Source organism: Pholcus phalangioides, unplaced genomic scaffold (genome assembly GCF_987345545.1).
Source record: "Pholcus phalangioides strain wild (caught in Gottingen) unplaced genomic scaffold, Ppha-v1.0 ptg000011l_1, whole genome shotgun sequence".
Classification (NCBI taxonomy): Eukaryota; Metazoa; Arthropoda; class Arachnida; order Araneae; family Pholcidae; genus Pholcus; species Pholcus phalangioides.
Genome location: NW_028301604.1, coordinates 26,910,539 through 26,930,855, shown reverse-complemented (window position 1 = coordinate 26,930,855; position 20,317 = coordinate 26,910,539). Strand labels below are relative to the sequence as shown.

General features: G+C 36.2%; 1 protein-coding gene across 2 annotated transcripts in view; it reads right to left on the bottom strand.

Moving 5' to 3' along the window:
• LOC149080286 (protein phosphatase 1 regulatory subunit 12B-like) overlaps nt 1-20,317 on the bottom strand; it is a 423,274-nt gene that overhangs the window by 168,411 nt on the left and 234,546 nt on the right. For both annotated transcript variants that reach the window (XM_089239417.1, XM_089239418.1), the window contains exon 16: nt 10,407-10,487. In XM_089239417.1, the coding sequence (XP_089095543.1) occupies nt 10,407-10,487 (81 nt within the window). The remainder of the gene's footprint in view (nt 1-10,406; nt 10,488-20,317) is intronic.

Here is a 20,317-nt window from a genome sequence, read left to right as displayed (position 1 = left end):
TTATCACCAGATTTGTACAGTGTTGGCCAAACGAGATCTCTTGGAAAAATTGTTCTCCCAAAATCAACACTTTTTTTGATCAAAATGTGGTAATTTGCTCTCCTTCACTATTAAGTGAAACTTTGAAGGAGAAGTGCATACACTGCATAGTGTTTGCTGCACAATTGCTATTTTTAACCTTGTCTTTCGAATTAGATCGAATGATGTTCAATAAAATTGAATTCAACATTTTTTAAAAATCACTTCCCAAGGGTTAATTTCTAAATCTGAGGTTCATTTTACTAACACATAGAGAGTAAAGATTTCTTCCAAATGTCAGAATTTTTGGGGGAAGTGTTTTTTTTTTAGCTCACGGATGAACTCAAAAACTACATTCTGAGAAAATCGTGATAACAACCGCATTTGAAAACACACACACATGACAAGGGAGGAAAAAGAATTGGTTTGCTTTCTCGATTTTTTAGGGTAATATCACTGTTATCAGTTTAAAAAATGTGAAGTTATACATTTGGTGAATTCGGCAGGATTTTGAACTGATATCACCAATTTTTAAAGCGTTATAAGGAGCCGTTTAAGTCTCAGGTCAGCAGAATATTAGCCATTTTAGACCACCTTCCCTCTTCTCAGCAAAACTTTGTCAGCTTTTCGCCAGTGGCGTAGCGTGGGGGGGGGGGTCGCTTTCCCCCAATCAAAATTTTGCCTACATTAGCACCTATTTTCCTAAATGACATTTGATCTTTAAAAAAACTTTTTGAGAAAAAAAATGTTTTCATTTTCTACCTCTATTGATGAGTGAGAAAAATGAAAAATAAATCTCCATTTATATATGCACCTCTTGCAGTTTCACAGTAATTGGGTTTGTACTAGTCATTTGAGAGAAAGAAAAAAAAAGTGTGCAGGCTTTTTCTTTATCATTTTTGAAAAAGGCACTGGCTTGTGCATGGGGCAGTGTCAAACTCTACGAAAAAAGGGAAAACTGCTCTGAGCGTTTGAGCCCTAAAAATCCCAAGATAAAACACAAAAAGCGTTCTGGAAGAATTTTCTTAAAGGTGGGTGAAATAAAAAAAACCTATAATCTTGGGTCAATAGCGCTCTGAAATGCATAAAATGAGAGAGGAAATTACAGTCATCTATATTTGTACAACAATATATTGTACTATACGTTGATAATGCATAATTTGGTGTTGAAATGTGACTTTCTCAGAATCATTATCCTTTCTCATGATATAGTTTCTCTTTTTTTTGAATCACTGTTAATCTCATCATTATGCATATACAGTAGTGTGCTGAATTGGAGAAATTATTCCCTGGACAAAGTTATGACCAGTGTGTTTGTTAACTCATGACACGTCCAATTAATCCAGTGTTTCTCAAACTTTTGGCATCCATGGGCCCCCTGACTTCGTCATCGTTTATCTGAGGCTGCCCAGAATAGGCTAATATGCAGGGGTTCTCAAACTTTTCCCACCCAAGGTGCTCCCTTTTCCCTATTTAATGCTTATCCGCGAGCTCCACAGGCTTCCTAGAGTTTTTAACAAAAAAAAATTTGAAAAACCTTTGTCAAGGTCACTGCTCAGTGGTGCTCCTGAAAAAAGGTTACAGACACAAGGTTTGAGAACCCCTGGCCTAATGTAAAAAAAGAACCACTGCAAAGAACTGAATAAGCACGCATCAATACACCAAGGTGTTGTGACGCTTCTCAAAAAAGGTTGGGAATGAGCCATGTACGTAGCTCCTCATAAGCATTCAAACATAGAAATCAATTTCAGTCACCTCGTTGAGCAATTTGCCTATTGTGGCCTTTGTGTTTATATTTGTAATTTCGATAGTGTCCAAAAGAAATGAAACTGTCACGAAATGGAAGGAAATGTTTATTGAATCCACGGCGTAAGTACAATAATGTTTTTTGTTTTGTCTTTTTCAAAATTTTGATGTTACTAAATACTTTTATTTTGACAGATTTTCATGATTTGAGTAAGACACTTGGGCGGTATTATCTATTCATGCTTATCAAGAATGCTATCCGTATCCGCACTGATTATGACAATATAAGAATAAAAGTGAAATTTTGGTACTATTTCCGTAAACAAGCATCACTTCTCCTCCGAATATTGCGAGGAATATATGTATAGGGGATACACACTACTTAATCATCGAATGCATTTCTCCTCATGATGGCGTCAGTTTAGTAAAAAATTTTATTTTTTGAATTTAAAATTTTTTATGGTGACTTTTTTTTTTTTTTTAAATAATTCAAAACAGCACACATAAATACATGAACACAAATATACATAATAAATTAAAGACAACAGAACAAAAGACAAAACATACACTATGCAGCTCTTAGGGACCCATTTGCTCCGTCCTAGAGCTTAATAAATATTATATATAATAAACGGCACGCTCAATTTATATTTATTTCATTTTATTCATTTTTTTTTTATTATAGATATTTCAAAATTTTTCCTTGGTTACCTATTTATATTTTCAATAAACCTTTCAAAATTCGTTATAGAGTTTGAGAATGTGAAAATTTCTTTCTTGAGATGTTTATTCTAAGGTCTGATAATTTTTTTCCGAATTTGTTACAAATAGTTGGTCCTAGGTAATTTATACTTTTTTGAACAAGGTATTTATTTGTTTTTGGAGTTATATACAGGAAGTTGTATCTATTTGAGGTTCTATCATTATTAATTTTAAGAAATAAATTATGGTTTTTAGTCATAAAAATTATCATTTTATACACATAAATTTGTCTTAGATCAAGTATTAAAATTTCTGATTTCAGTAGATCTGGATTATTAAATAACATTACCTTACGTTTTATGCGATTATAGATGTTATTTAAGTTCTTAATATTATCGTGATAGGCACCTCCCCACACTGTAATAGCGTAAGTTACTCTTGATTGGATCCAGGCATAGAAAATTGTTTTAAGGAGTTCTGGACTTACAACTTTCTTAATCTATATAAAGCTGCAATTTGTTTTCTTATCGTATTACAAACATTGTTAGAATGGCTATTCCATTTTAGGTCGCCTTGTATAACTACACCTAAATAACTATATTCTCTTACTCTTTCTATGTGACTGCAAGAACAGATTTGGGAGGGGTATTTACAAACATGTAATCTTAGTGATATTGGAGTTTCTGGTTTAATATCTCTAATTTTTAGACAGATGAATTTTGTTTTTTCTACGTTTGGAAGTAATTTATTTTTGTTAGCCATGTGCTAATCTGTCTAAGGTCATCTTCAACTTCAGTTATCGAATGAGAAATATTTTTACCTTCAACATATAATATGGTGTCATCCGCGAAAGACACTATTCTACCATGCAAATTTAGAAGGCATAATTCATTTATATATATCAGAAAAAGTGTGGGGCCAAGTACTGTTCTCTGAGGTATTCCTTTTTTTATTTCAAGGTAATCACTTTTTTCATTTTCTATATAGACTGCCTGTATTCGTCCATAACAGTACATCTCGAACCACCGCAATAGTTCACCACGAATTCCGGCATTCTCCATCTTATGTAATAACAGAGCTCCTTTATCAAAAGCTCTTTTTAAATCGATAGAAACTGCTATTGAATAATTATTGTTGTTGAAGCTCTGGTTTAGATATTCATTCACTTTTGCGATTGCCATTTCAGTGCTTTTTCCTGTTTGAAAACCGTATTGATTCTCAGCAAAGAAGTTTATACGTTTCAAGTAACTAATCAATTTTGTTTTCATACTTTTCTCAACTATTTTTGAAAAAACCGGGAGTGCTGAAATAGGTCTATAATTTGCTAAAAGGTTTTTATCACCTTTTTTAAAAATTGGGTACACAATGGAAACTTTGAGTTCAGGATAGAAAATTCCTTTTATTAGTGAAGTATTTATTAGGTATAGTAACAAGTCATTATGATATCTGGCTATGATTTTGATCATTTTTACTGTTATACCATCATATCCTGTCGCTTTATGTTCATTTAGTTCAGATATTATCTTGTGTAAATCATTGTTTCCAATGCCAGATATCATCATTGAAGATATTGATGCATTGCTATCACAGTTTCGAGAAGCACTTATATTAGAATCCTCACTATCTAAGTTTCGATTTATAAAATCTGCATTAAAGTTTTCAGCCAATTGTTTGTGGTTTGTTGTATCTGGCAGGGTAATTTTCCTATTTTTATTCATTATAGTTTGGTTTATAAATTGCCATTGTTTACGAATATCATTGTTACAATTTAAAAACTTTTTCCTGTAGTATTCGTTTTTCACTATCTTGATCTCTTGTTTCAGAGCATTTTCGAAATTTTTATATGTATCTTCATAATACTTAATAATAACATGGGGGTATTTTTTGTGTTTTTTGTAGATTTTTTCTTTGATATTTATTTTATTTATTAAATGTTTATTGATCCAATTTTTATCACTTTTTCGTTTTATCGGTTTTTTTGTTTCCCATAGGTTTTTATTCAACGTAATAATATCATGGAATCGTTTGTATTTATTACAAATATCATTATCTTCATATACGTTGTTAAGGTTTATATTTACCACAAATTCCTCAAATTTTTTATAATTTATTAATGTTTTATTTATTTTTGGGGGAGTTTTGATCTCATTTTTCTTTAGAAATGTATCCCAATATTGGAAAGTGATCAGTTATTTTGGTATTATACACAATAAATTTTTGATATGTATTCATTTTTGTTCTATAATAAACGTGATCTATACAAGTGCCCCCATCTCTAGATTCTCTGGTAATTTGATTTATTAATGGGTTAAATCCGTTTATGCATATTGTATCTTTGTAGTAATTGACATCGGTGTTGTGAGCAAGAATATTTATATTACAGTCTCCAATGATTAACATGTTACTTTTTTTTCTGAGGAAGGTATTCAATTCTGAGTTGAACTCACTTATGGTGAACAGATGTGATCTATAGATCAACATAATATCTAGTTTTATATTATCAATATGTACATTTATGACTTTGGCTGTTTTGAATTTCACTAATTTTTTGATAGCACCAAGTTCATGTCTAGCAAACATAATAACACCTCCAGATCTATTATAATCTCTAAATTTAACAAAATAATCATACTCAGCAAAGCAAACATAATCATTTATATCATATGTGGATATTTTATCTTCCCGAGCCCATATCTCGGTGAGACAGATTACATCAATTTGCACTTCAAGTGATTTTAAAAATACCAGAAATTCGTCAAAGTTTTTTCGGATGCTTCGAATATTTAAATTTAAAAATGTAATAACATCACCACCATTTCCCTCGTATTCCAATATTTGGAAAAATTTATAGCTGTTTGCGGATCTATAAGTCGAATCAACATCAAATTGATCAGTACTTAACGTCTGTCCAACTGACATAAGCACAAAAATATGAATATATTATTTTCCAATATGAAATATTTACGATATGTTATGAAAAAAAAATATATATAGGCTATATATATTATTTTGCGAAACAATCGAAAAATTTGATTTACCCTACCTACTTATATATGTAGTGTTTTTCCTTGAAAGAATATGATGCATTTTCCCACAATCTTCTAAGACTGTGTCAGACCTTCAAATTCAACTCAATTTGAAAGACTCATTATTAAGTATAGTAGTATTACTCATATAATTATAATATAATTATACTATCAATCATATCTCTATCAAATAATTTTTTGATTGTTTTTTATGTTTAACTGGCGTGGTTTCATCTGAATTTTTCCCTTTCAATGTTTGAGCTGAAAGTTGAAATTTGTTGCAATCTAACAAGATTTCTGATATGTTCATAAAACAATAGTAAATATTCAATGAGATTCATTCAGAATTATATGTAAAATAATCAATTGAAATGATTCTTCCCTCCGTTGATGCTTGCCAGTTTTAATCAAGAAAGTAATGAGAGAATTTGCATAAAATAAATTATGCAAAAAATTAAATTTTTTAGAATTGGGATCTAAATAATATCGCAGTAACACTGGTGATTCGAAAGATGAATGACAAATGGCCACAGCATGACCTAGACATGAGGAGGTCCTGGGCAAGGAAGGAATTAGGGCTCTGACTTGAGTCCAAATATTTTCGCTATCTTGTGAATAATGCCTGGATAATGTTTTGGATAGGAAATGAATAAAAAATATCAGACATCTTTTTTATATTGGTTCATTATCTCGTCACATTGCTTGGCAAAACTTCATTTTCTTCTGTGGAACCGTTCACACCCGAAATAACGTAACAGAAAATAAGGTAATATAATAAATAAATAATCGCGTTCAAATTTGTTTCAGAATTTACTTAAAACAACAAATGTCTCACGAGCAGCTTGATTGATAATTTCAAAAAATAATTTATTTTAATGATTGAATTTTGATTTTTTTTTTTTCACAAACATTATTGTTGAACATTGAGTTCAAATCATTTATTAGTGTTATTGCTAATCAAAATGAATTATGTACCACATTTTATTAAATAACCAATTTTCCTTATATGAGAAAAGTAGGCAGTGGTCAGAATGCCCACGTAAAAGACACCCTTGATTTTGACCACAGCGTCTGACTTGAAGTGACGTATTTTTCAGATGTGTGTAAAATTTGGTAATCAACCAAAGTGGGATCCCCAGTCAGCTTCAATAATGGTTGTATTCATCGTTTGAAGATGGCACCTATTGTGTGTTCCTTTAGGAATTCATGGCTTTTTCCTACTTATTTGCCTTTATCGTTAGTTCCTCCTTTGATTTACCAGAGAAAGGTTTATTACTATTCTAAATTGTAGACGTATTTAATTACAAACGTACAAAATTGGTAAAAATCCAATTGACAATTGAATCGACAGTCCAAAGACAAAACTGAAATAATTTTTTGGCAGTATTCTAGTGATTAACAAAAAAAAAATGAAATAGCTAGGACTCGTGACCCATCGGGGTCAATGTCTGATAAGGGGAAAAAGTGATAAAGCAGCAGATTGCCAGGTAAATTTAGTTGCCGGCCCATGCTTCAGAGAGTGTGAACACGATTGCGTATCTAGGGTGCTACAGCAACACTAATTCTAATTGGACATTACCTAATAATAAATTCACAGAAACTCAACTCATCTCAACACCTTACTCTGTACTCCATGTCAAAATAGAACACTTAAGTCCAACATGCATTGGTGGGAATAATTTCATTTAAAATAAAATTTCCGGATATGTGATTTCATAGGAGTAGGCAACACATGCTATATAAATCTAGTTTAAATTGTTTTTTTAATGTGTAAAATGCAGTTGACAAAAAGGGGGAAAGAGGGCAAATAAAGAATATTTATTTTTTTATATAAAGTGTTCATTCTGAAGAGATCCTTACAATCTGTAATGAAATAAATAATCTGTACTGAATAAAAATAACAATTTTCAATAATTTTTTTTTCAATCTCCAACAATAACAATTATCACATTTGCAAGATAAATTGACAGCAATAGCTTTAAAATCGGGCCTCAAGTTCAAATTTGAATATGGCTATTAATTTTTCTGGTTGTAAATCAAATACTGTACTTGGAATTAATGGGATATACAGTGGAACCTCCCACATAACGAACACTCAATGTTAGTTAACACCTCCAGTTACTGAACACTTTTTAAAGTACATCAACGGGATTACGAATATGCTACTCATCATTTCACTATCCATTAAGAGCCACTCCTCGTTAGCGGAGAAAATTTTCAGCCCAGTGAGTGTCCATTATTGAGAGGCTCTAATGTAGCTCAAAATTTTTCAGGTGCGAGACATTTCAATGCAGTCACAAATCTTTCAACAAAAATCAAAATAACTTATAGATATTCAATTGTGAGGTTTTGAGAATGCTGCTTAGTAAAACTAAGGGGCAGTCATCACACTTAGAAAAAATATCTCTATTAATAATGAAATTATTTTTATTAAAACTAAGCAACAATTGTAGTTGTGTCTGTTGTTTCAAAAAAATAATTTTTTTATTAATAGATATTTTTTGTGTGATGTGAATATTACTTTGACCGCAATCAATATAAATATGTGCATCTGTTTTTATTTCACAAATTTAATTTTTTTATGTTTTGTAATGAAATTTACTGTAATCTTTTGAAACTTTACTGTAATTTTTTTTACTGTAATTATTTACAAATTTCTAACACATTTTATACTACCCTGTTGCAAGAAAACATAGATGCAAAAAAATAAAAAAATTGTCACTGCATCTTTCAATTTTTTATGTGGATTTTTAACATCACTTTCAAGGGGCGATGGAAAATTGTGTTTTTGAAAAGGGGGGCGACTGGCTGTATAAGTTTGGAAAACACTGCTATACAGCGATATTTTTAGGAGAACTTTTTGAAATCGCTACAATAATATTTCAGGGTTCCCTGCAAAATTCTCTTGATCATTTCCCTAACCAAATTCAAAAATTTCCCTGATCAAAAGCATGCACACTGTCACGCGCATATATAATTCATTTATATATGCAGCATTTAGCATTTTGGTGCTATCTACCTGAGGCCGCAACTAGACACTTTCTCAAACAGGGCAAGCACACATTTGGCACCCCATGTAATGTAGAAGCAGTTATAAAAGATGAATTTGCCACCCCCCAGTCAAGAGCCTGGGGGACACTAGACCCACCCTAGATGCGGCCCTTCATCTATCCTCCAAATTCGTAATGCGTGGATTTGAAATTTAAGGTATACATATTTGTATTTTAGGTCTTCATGATTTTCGTGGCAACCAGTTTTTTTCAAAGGAATAGCCAACTCAAAATTGGAAAACCTTAGAAAATCATGTTTTTAGCCAATTACCACTGTGCAACAACCCCCTGTTCCAAACCTGGATTTTCACCAAAGGAAAAATCCGGGGGTATGCCCCCCCCCCCCCAAGAAAACTAAAAATTAAAAATACTTTTTAAGAAAATTAAAATATTGGGGAAAAGTCTTTTATACTATGTTAATTTAAAATTCTTTTTGAGCGTTAATAAGATACACAATTTCTGTGAAGAAATCCTTCTGCCCGTCCAAAAACTGATTCTGCGTACACACCAGTGATTTCTGCGATGCGAAACGGTGACTACCACATAGCAGCTAGATGGAAAAACTGTGAGTATTTAAGATAGAGTTTTTACAGATTCGTTTTTTTTTGGGTTTTTTTTCTGAACGATCTCGGAAAATGTTTTACACTTTGAACAGGCGTTCAAAATCCTTTATGATTTTTCAAAAAAATGTGCATTCACAATATTGTAGGAACAAAGCAAATTTACGCAGTATAGATGCTGTGTTTGAATGCTAGCAGATAGCTGCAAAAGTACCGTAATTTCCGATATGCAACCAGAGGGGAGAAAATCCGCATGGGAATAGAAATTCGAAAATTCTGTACACAGCCCCTCATTAAGGGAAGCAACTAAATATCTTCAACAACCCGCGTGTATATCAAGACAGTACAGTATACAAAATAGTAAAACCACTTTCCCAAGGTTTAGCGATCGTGATGGACTTTGAAAAGAAGAAAAAAAGGAAAAGGAAAAAAAATTTGGGGAGGTTTTTTCTTCTTGGAACAAGGAGAGGACACTTGAACCAAATTTTTACACGTCCTTTTCCGAAATTCCGGGTATTTGATGCGCTATAGCATCAATGGCATCTCTGACAATAATACTTGATATAATGATAAATCCCTCTACAATGATGTTTTTTCAAATCTTATTTGAAATTGCCTATAGTCTAATGTTAAAAACCTCTCGATACAACAATATTTTCTACTGCAATAAATATTTGTATAACAATATTTTTTAACAGATTTTAAAACCACACAATATACAACAATATTTTTTATATTTTTCACTCACAATTGTCTTGAATTCAATTTCAACTTTGTCATTTGTTTTCATTCTCTCAATTTGCGTCTAATAACACTGGTGTTTTGCACCACATGATCACTGAAAATGTTGATAAAGCTGTTGGTATTGCCACTTCTCTAAGACACAAAAGTGCAATACTGTAAACTTCTTTACAGAGGTAATACATCTGAATGAATTTCATTAACCAACTAATCAACTTCAGTTTTTTGCTATGAATAAATATGTAAATACTTCCAAGCATATTTTCTGGTGATACTAACAACGCAGATTTAGAAACTATGCATCAAGCATAAGCATAAATTTGGTGTCACTAGATGACAATGTTGTCTCTCAATATAACGATAATCCCTCTACGATATTTTTCCTTGGAACACAGAATAACTATATATTGAGGTTTCACTGTATATATAAAATTCCACATTTGCATACCTTTAATATTGCAGCTTCCAGTAATTTATGTAATAGGAGAAATATATGATTACGGCGTGTATGAATATATTTGTACCAATTATTATGCAAAACAAGAGAATTAAAATTTACATACCCCTTTTTTCCCCTCTTTGAAATCTTGGTTTTTTTCTCTTGGTAATGATTTATCATCATGTCCTTTCTCTTCAACAGCATCCTATAAGGAATATCAACAGAAAATATTTTAATTTTCCACTGAAACTATAACTATGTTCAGATCAACTTTGTCAGTGTGAAACTTTTAAAAAACAAAATGAAAGCAGGACACCGATTTCATTCAAAATTCAAGTTTCAGATATTATGTACAAGCTAAAATGGCTGTCACATCCCTGTGTGTGTTATCTTTGATATTATAAAAATTTCATACATAAGGTTTCTTTTTCGATACGTGTAAACATGCTATTACCAACGCTACGCTTTTGGCTCATCCTAAACACGATACTCATCTTTCGTTGACAGTCGACGCGTCAGATTTCACTCTCTGAGCTGTTTTACAACAAGCTTCCGATGGTGTCGTCGAACCACGCTCATTTTTTTTCTCGAAAGTTAACAACAACTGAAAAGAACTATAGTACTTATGATCGCGAGTTGCTTGCAGTTTATAGTGCTATTAAACATTTCAGACACACGTTAGAAGGCAGACCATTCACGGTCTACAGTGGTCCTAGGCCTCTAACTTATGTTTTTCACAAAGTTAATGATAACAGCTCTCCCAGACAACGTCGTCATTTAGAGTATATATCACAATTTTCTACGGACATTCGTTACATTCAGGGTGAGCGAAATGTTGTAGCGGATGCTTTTTCCAGATTATCCGAAATTAATTTACCTGACTCTATTGATTACGTAGCTATTGCTACTTCACAGAGTACAGACGCTGAATTAACAGCCCTCCGACAACCAGGAGGGGTGCTCGATATAAAACCTATAAAATTCGGTCCTCAGGGTACAGAACTTTTTTGTGATTTATCCACTGGAATTATCCGTCCCTACGTACCAGAAAAACACCGATATCACGTGTTTACGGTCCTTCATAACCTCGCTCATCTAGGCGTTAAATCAACTGTGGACCTTATTCGTCAACGATTTGTGTGGAGCTCCATTCGCAAAGATGTCACGCGATGGACAAGGGCGTGCATCGAGTGTCAACGCTCAAAAGTGCATCGCCACACTCGATCTTCCATCGGTGCATGCCCTTTGCCTCAATGCAGAATCTTGCACATTAACATCGACATTGTTGGTCCTCTTCCTCCTTCTCGGGGTTTCACCTACTGCCTTACCTGCGTGGATCGATACACCAGGTGGGTAGAGGCTTTCCCGATGGAAAACCAAAAAGCCGAAACTGTTGTAGAGACATTCTACTCTGGTTGGATCAGCAGATTCGGAGTTCCGGAATCGGTTACCACCGATCAAGGGAGACAATTTGAAAGTGATTTGTTTCGCGCATTCGTTCGTTTTCTTGGAACTCAGAAAACACGCACGACAGCATATCACCCGTCCTCCAATGGCATCGTTGAAAGGTTCCACCGGCAGCTCAAAGGTGCCATACGCTGCCATGCCACGGAACGTGGTTATGAACGTGAGAAGTGTTACCTACCATACTTCTGTCCATCCAAGCCAGCATCAAACCGGACATCAACACTTCTGCTGCCGAGATGGTTTACGTATCACCACTGCGCCTACCTGGTGAATTCTTCCGTAGTTCCGACCCTCAGCCAACACAGCCGGAATTTCTACGTGCTCTACGACATCATATAAACACTTTACCTCTGATCCAAACTTCAAGGCATGGGACTCACAACGTTTTCGTTCATAAAGAACTTGCTGTTTCTTCCCATGTGTTCGTGCGGCTTGACACCGTACGAAAGCCCCTTCAACAACCATATTTGGGGCCATATGAAGTGATTGAACGATCTCCAAAAGTATGTACAGTGAACATGAAAGGCAAACTAACGAAAATCTCAATAGACAGATTGAAACCAGCATTTTTGCTTGATTGCACTTTTAATGAGCAATCACCGTTCACTGAACCGAAACAGCCTTATGTAACTCGATCAGGGCGTACGGTTCGTATAAGAATTCCTTGATATTATTCTTATTTGCATATTTTTTGAAATGAACAATATTATAGTTTTTTTGCAACATTTTTTAAAATTGATATTATTATGTTTTGTGAAATTTTCATTTTCAATTTTTTTATATGTATATAAGTCTATTATCTATTCTAGTAATCGTTTTTGCATATACATACATTTACTAATTTTTTATCATTTGTAATTTATTTTTTTCTCGACTATTAATTTGTGCATATGAATATTTCATTACTTTTAAAAAATTTTCGTATTGCGTATTTTTTGAACAAATTTTTTTTTGCACATGTCACTGCCATATTAGTTGCTGTAACTATATTGTCATATCGTCGTAACTATATTGTCATAGCGCCGTAACTATATTATCATATTTTTTTGCATTGTGCCATATGCCGTCCTTCAGACTCGTGGGGGAGTACTGTGGCGCTACTTGTCTTGTACAATTTTTATATTTTTATTATATTTTTTATGCCACTCACTAGCTAGGCATTATCTAGTGCATTCTTGTATTGGAGTTCAGTCTGGCTCCAACTGTCGACCGAACATGTCGTAAAAATCTCTCTCTCTTCTATTAAATAACTAAAAAAAGAAAGGAGTCATGACTGTATGTTTCTGAAATAACAACCAGACACATCCACCAGCACTAGCGTCACCACACTTGCAAAGAATGCTATAAAGCATAGGTGTTTAACTTGTACAATGTTTGCCACCATGGTTCTAAGAGTGGAACGTAGAGGCTTTCTTCAATAATTAAAGAAATTCTTTATAATTTTTAAACCAAAAACATTCTTTCTGATATTTGATCAATTTTTTTTCTTATGAATAGTCTTGTAGGCTACCAAATATATATCTGATGGTCCTGATGTCATCTGTGAGCTATTAGCAGAATGTTGCCACTGTCCATTGCATGGAGCCATTCAGTATATACATACACTCCAAGGAGGGGAAATTCTGTCTTCATAGCTTAGTTGGGAGAGCACTCGTCCGCGCCCGGCAAACGAGAGACCAGTGTTTGAATCGCTGTAAGGGCAGAGATGAATTTTCCTTTCCTGAAACATCGGTATCTCTTCACTCAGCCAGTTTTCCGCATCTGTAATGTTAACAAGGGAGAGTGACGCCTTTCATCATATTGTTTATTACTTGGTCTCAGCTTCCCTCGAAATGACAATTGCCTCCATCTACTCCAAAATAAATTTTTGCTTCCTTATGACATTTGAAATAAAGGCCCCAAAAAAGACTAATTTCATTTTATTGAAATTACCACAAGGCCGAGATCAGTTGACTCATCACAATAACTTCATGAGCACTTGATAAGGCAAATATAGGTCTTCATTACATATATAAAGCATGTACAAAAAGTTTACTAGTGGGGCACCATAAAAATAAATGGAATATGTAAAATGGGCACGCTATAGATATTTTGATATTTTTTCTAACTGAAGTGTGTTTCCATAACTGGTTAAGAAAAAAAGAACTTGGATAAAGGCTACCTGGACATGCTGTATAATAAGGTTTGTTGATTTTATTTAATTTCCAGCTAGGACTTTTCAGCACATCTGGTAATAATATCTAGTAATATTTTTCGGTATGTATTATTTTAAGTCACATGCGCCTGACCAAGAATGTAAATTTTTGGGAGATTTGCCCAGCCTTAATTTGTGGTATGCTCATCATGTATATGGTCTTCATAGGGGAATGGCTTGGAAAATAATTTGCCATCCCTGCTATAAAGATTTGAACTATGTGAATGTTATGTTCTTTTATTTGGTTTGGAAAAAAAAAAAAAAATCGCAATGAGCAGCTGCACCAGGCCAATCTTAATGCATAGATTCACCCAGGAATGGCCCACAAAACTATAAGGGGATTTGTTAAATTTGGTACTGTGATTTTCAGGAGTAAAAAATATGACTAAGTAGACATTTTCAGCTAAGCGCAGGGTTGGCATAGTATTTACCATGGTTTTTACTGCCATGGTATGTATGTAAAATATATATGTAAAAATATGTTCTCTCCCCCCCCCCCACATGATTTTTACCACCCTCAGAGTAAAATATCAAAATTTCTGCCATTATTTAATAAATTTATTTACTAATTCATTTTTTCTGAACAAAATGCATAATTTTAAGCCACTTGTTGTGCAAACACTGAAAAAAAAAAATTATATTCTTACTAGCATGTCTATTAAAGTACCTGTACAGGGTGTCTTGGCACCAGGTTTACAAACTTCTAAGAGGGGTAGGATATGCCTAGATGACTCGGAATGACACAGCAATGCCAACACCTATAGCAGAAAGCCCCTGTGCGAAGCTTTGACGTCACTGAAGTCGTCCATTTCACCTGTAGCCATGGGATATAGCAGTCCGAGGTATGCGAAATCTTTACCTTTTTTCACAGTATATCCAATGACTATAGGTGAAGTGAATGACTTCAGTGATGTCATAAGCTTCATGCAGAGGTTTTCTGCTATAGAAGGCGTCGTCAATGCATGATTGGAAATGGTTCCCTGATGCGGTAGGGTACACAGAAAACACCAGTGAAAGTGAAAGGACATCATGTAAGTGAACACACATTTTGATAATAAATATACCTCGAGAAAAATCAGGTCAAAGGTGCTCAGTGTCATTCACGAGCTGTAATGCAAGTCTCACATTTCAGATATGCATTGAATTTTGAACATTCTGGAAGATACCGGCATGTCTAGGACTTCCTGCAATGCAGGCAACAAGTTCTTCAGTGCTGTCAACAGAGGTATCATACACTTTAATATACCTCCAGTCTGGGGACTCTGCAAGAAATAATCAAGGCATGATATCATAATCTGGCAGTGGAGCAGGCCAATGCATTAAACGCCCAGAACCACCGCTCCAGTATAACACAATCTAACGCGTCAGGAAAGCATTTCCAACCCCTCATTACATGTGATTTTGAGTCATCTGGGTAGACCCCATTCCCTCCTAGAAGTGTGAAAACCTGTGCGGAGACCTCCTATATACAGGGCCGGGCTTAGGGGGATGCAAAAGGTGCGGTTGCACTGGGCCGCCAAATTTCAAGGGCTGCAATTTTTCCAAACGAAACCCTTTCCTTCTTCAGCAGATGTTTTGGAAATTTGATTAAAATTTAATTTTTTTCCCATTAAACTACTATTAATTATGAAAGGATGCTTTCAGTTTAAAGACCTTATAATATCATTTTTAGTGTTATTAGGTATGGCGTTAGCTTATTTTAAAGGGGGAAAAGAATATGCAGATGGGGGTCGCATTCTTCACCCCTGAAAAAAGCATGGCCTTTCTTTCTGCCATTAAAGAATAACAGGGCTATATTAACAAAGAAAAAAACATGCTTAGGGCATCAAACGAAAAGGGACACCACAAAAGGAATCTAATAATTTTTCCCCTTGAAAACCTCCCCTCTCGTTGGAGTTACCATCTGGTCTGTAGCATGAACAGCTCTAGATGATGACTGCCCCTTAGCGAGGCAATTCGGCACTCCTCCGGAGTGTTAATTTCATGCCTTCTTCCGAACCTATGAACTGTCATGTCACGATGTTTCTCTAAGGAGGCTTGAGAACTTTTTAGCAGTTTCCAGCCATAAACTACCCATCTAAATTATTCCGAAAGATAGATATACAATATATAAATTCTATATTTTGACAATTTTTTACTACTGAACTTCCGAAAAAAAAGTAAGATTTTTCTCTAATTTTTTTTCTCAATCTAATTATTCACCTAGTACAGTACCAACAAAAGTGCCCGAGTGGTATGGTGGTAAGATGCTCGTCTACCATCGTGAAGGTTGGGTCTAGGTCAATTCGTCGCGATCAACTTGTCGCGCGACAATTCGTCGCAATCAATTTGTCGCAGCGTCAATTCGTCGTGCTACAAACTCGTCGCGGTGCAAATTTGTCGCAGACTCATTTCGTCGCGGTACAAATTTGTCGCAGAGTCAGTTCGTCGCGGTACAAATTTGTCGCAGAGTCAGTTCGTCGCGGTGCAAATTTGTCGCAGACTCATTTCGTCGCGGTACAAATTTGTCGCAGAGTCAGTTCGTCGCGATACAAATTTGTCGCAGAATCAGTTCGTCGCGGTACGAATTTGTCGCAGAATTAGTTCGTCGCGGTACAAATTTTTCGCAAATTTTTTTCAAAATTCAGTTTTCATGGTATTCATGCCACACTTCCCGCTTTCTGGCGGGATCTCCATTTCTCGCAGCGAGGGGCGTTGGGCGAACACACCAAGATGATAAATTACGATAAAATAAATTTTCAAAATTAAATTTTCACCGTATAAGCCGCACTCCCGCTCTCTGGCGGGATCTCCATTTCTCGCAGCGAGGGGTGTTGCGGGAACACACCAAGATGATAAATTAGGATCAATGCCCATCCCAAAGCACAATTTGCCTAAGGGGTCATTCAAGTATTACGTCAGGATCGGGGAGGGAGTTTCGGATTTGTTGACTTTTGATGGCGGGGGGGGGGGGGTTGAAGGTCGCTTACGTCATCAACCACCCCTTTTTGAAGATATGAAATATTCTAAGCTGCTGGTGAAATTTTGCTGACGGGGGAGGGGATGGGGGGGTCAGTGTTTTGCTGATTTTTGCTGACAAGGGGGAGGGAGTCAAAAATGGCTGAAAATCTGCTTACGTAATACTTGAATGGCCCTAATTCAAATACAAATACAAATACAACGCCACAACAGGCAAATTGCCCAACGAGGTGGCTGACTTAAGAACATCATGGATCCCCGAGCCATTTTTTCGAGTCCCTACCTACTACTGCTACACCACACATACAAACCCCTACCCGCGGAACCCCCCAACGAACCCCCAACGAATCGGTGCATGCGGGAATGTGCGTGTACGTGTAGTGCAACCTGACGTAAAGTTTGTTTCGGTGTAATGCTTGTTATGTGTAGTGCTGTCATCTGCCCCCAGTTTTTCAAACTATGAGTGAAGTGTTATGGTTGAATGATTTACCGTTGTAGGACTGTTGCTCTCTGTGGCGAGACTTTTTGACGGGGAGATCGGCTCGCATTTGCGCCTTGAAGTTGGGAACCACAGAAAACCAACTTCAGCCGACCACCACTGTGGGGTTCGAACCCGGATCCTCGCATCACGAGTCCGGCACTATAACCACTCGACCACCACAGCGGCTACTATATTCACTATTGAATATGTATCTGCCATGTAGGGAATACATCTTTGAGGAATTTTTTACCGACAATATATCTAAGGCTAGCATTACACTATGAAAGTGTTCTAAAAGTCCTTTTATAAAACTTGAAAAATTCAACCAATAAGATTATCGGTTGCATTTGCTCGAATGTAACCTATGAACTTTATTGGTTGGATTTTTTGAGTTCTTAACTTGAGCAACTTATCCGGTGAAAATTAAATTTTGAAAATGTATGTGATCGCAATTTATCATCTCAGTGTGCGCCCCAACTCCCATCGCTACGAGTAATGGAAATCTCGAGAGAAAGCGACAAGTGTGGCTTATCCGGTGAAAATGAAATATTAATTAAATTAAATTATTAATTATTTCAGGTTCTTGTGGAGATACTGTAGTGGTTAATGTTGGTGGGAGTCTCGATTCCACATGGGACAGATACAAGTTTACACTTAAAGACAGCCTCCGCTGTACTGTAATTTGGGGAATATCATAAACACCGACATTTTTTTACAGAATTTTGAAATTTTATCATAGAAAAAATGATTTTTTTAACATTTACAATAATTAAATAATAAAACATTAATATCAATTGTAATTTTAATTTCGATGATTTTTTTCGAAATGACAAAAAAAAAAAATTTAGTAAACTGTGTGCATTTCTTGATGGAAAAAAACTTTTCTTCATGTTTATTTTTTCACGTATGAGACAAAAAACCTACATACAGATCGCGTGACGACTGTCAACAACAGTTGACTCTGCGATAAATTGACGTCCCGACGAATTGGTTACACGACAAATTGTCACTGCGACGAATTTGTACAGCGACGAATTAGCTCTGCGACGAATTGGCTCTGCGACGAATTTGTACCGCGACGAACTGGCTCTGCGACGAATTTGTACAGCGACGAATTGGCTCTGCGACGAATTTGTACCGCGACGAATTGGCTCTGCGACGAATTTGTACCGCGACGAATTGGCACTGCGACAAATTGATGCGCGACGAGTTGAGCGCGACAAGTTGATTGCGACAAATTGACCGGCTACGGTGAAGGTTGTTGTCAGGGTCCTGGGTTCGAACCCAAGGGAGGATATAGATATTTCCCCAAACGAACTCGAGGCGACCACCGATAGACAGCACCTTCACTTCCAACCCATCTCACTAATGGCAGTAAATTGCAATATAGTGATATGGCCAGAGTTGGTGTTTGATGAAGTAGTACCAACAAAAGATATATTTTGTTTCATGAATGGAGAGTCCATGCATAGAATCATAGAAACATTTAAGAGCACAAAGGTCTGAAAATTTAGGATGTAGGCTACGTTGCTTACAGTCCCGGTAGTTCATTTTCTGATAAGAAAATGTGTTTGCCTACTATTCAATAAATTTTATCTGAGATTTGGGCATAGGCGGAGATAGACATGAACGGCGAGGGCATGATGATAACACCAATTTATATACACTGAAGAACCAAACAAACTGGTAAACCTGCCTAATATCGTGTAGGGCCCCCGCGAGCCTGCAGAAGTGCCGCAACACGATGTGGCATGGACTCGACTAATGTCTGAAGTAGTGCTGGAGATAATTGACACCACGAATCTTGCAGGGCTGTCCATAAATCCGTAGAAGTAAGAGGGGGTGGAGATCTCTTCTGAACAGCACGTTGCAAGGCATCTCAGATATGTTCAATAATGTTCATGCCTGGGGATTTAGGTGGCCAGCGGAAGTGTCTAAAGTCAGAAGAGTGTTCCTGGAGCCACTTTATGCAATTCTGGATGTGTGGGGTGTCGCATTGTCCTGCTGAAATTGTCCAAGTCCGTCGGAATGCACAATGGACATGAATGGCTGCAGGTGATCAGACAGGATGCTTACGTACCTGTCACCTGTCAGAGTCATATCTAGATGTATCAGGGATCTCATATCACGCCAACTGCACATGCCCCATACCATCACAGAGCCTCCACCAGCTTGAACAGTCCCCTGTTGACATGTAGGGTCCATGGATTCATGAGGTTGTCTCCATACCCGTACACGTCCATCAGCTCGAAGCAATTGGAACTGAGACTCGTCAGACCAGGCAACGTGTTTCCAGTCCTCAACAGTCCAATGTCGGTGTTGTCGGGCCCAGGCGAGGCGTAAAGCTTTGTGTCGTGCAGTCATCAAAGGTACACGAGTGGGCCTTCGGCTCCCAAAGCCCATATCGATGATGTTTCGTTGAATGGTTCACACGCTGATACTTGATGGCCCAGCATTGAAATCTGCAGGAATTTGCGGAAGGGTTGCACGTCTGTCACGTTTAATGATTCTCGTCAGTCGTTGTTGGTCCCGTTCTTGCATGATCTTTTTCCGGCCGCAGCGATGTCGTAGATTTAATTTTTTACCGGATTCCCGATATTCACGGTACACTCGTGAAATGGTCGTATGTGAAAATCCAAATTTCATCACTACCTCGGAGATGCTATGTCCCATCTCTCGTGCGCAGACTATAACACCACGTTCAAACTCACTTAAATCTCAATAACCTGCCATTGTAGCAGCAGTAACCGATCTAACAACTCTGCTAGACACTTGTTGTGTTATATAGGCATTGCCGACCGCAGCGCCGTACTCTGATTGGTTCCATATCTCTTTATTTGCATACACATGCCTGTACCAGTTTTTTTGGCTCTTCAGTTTATATGCATATGCATTAGATTAGTTGGCTCCGTCATTGGCACTGCGGGGGGGGGAA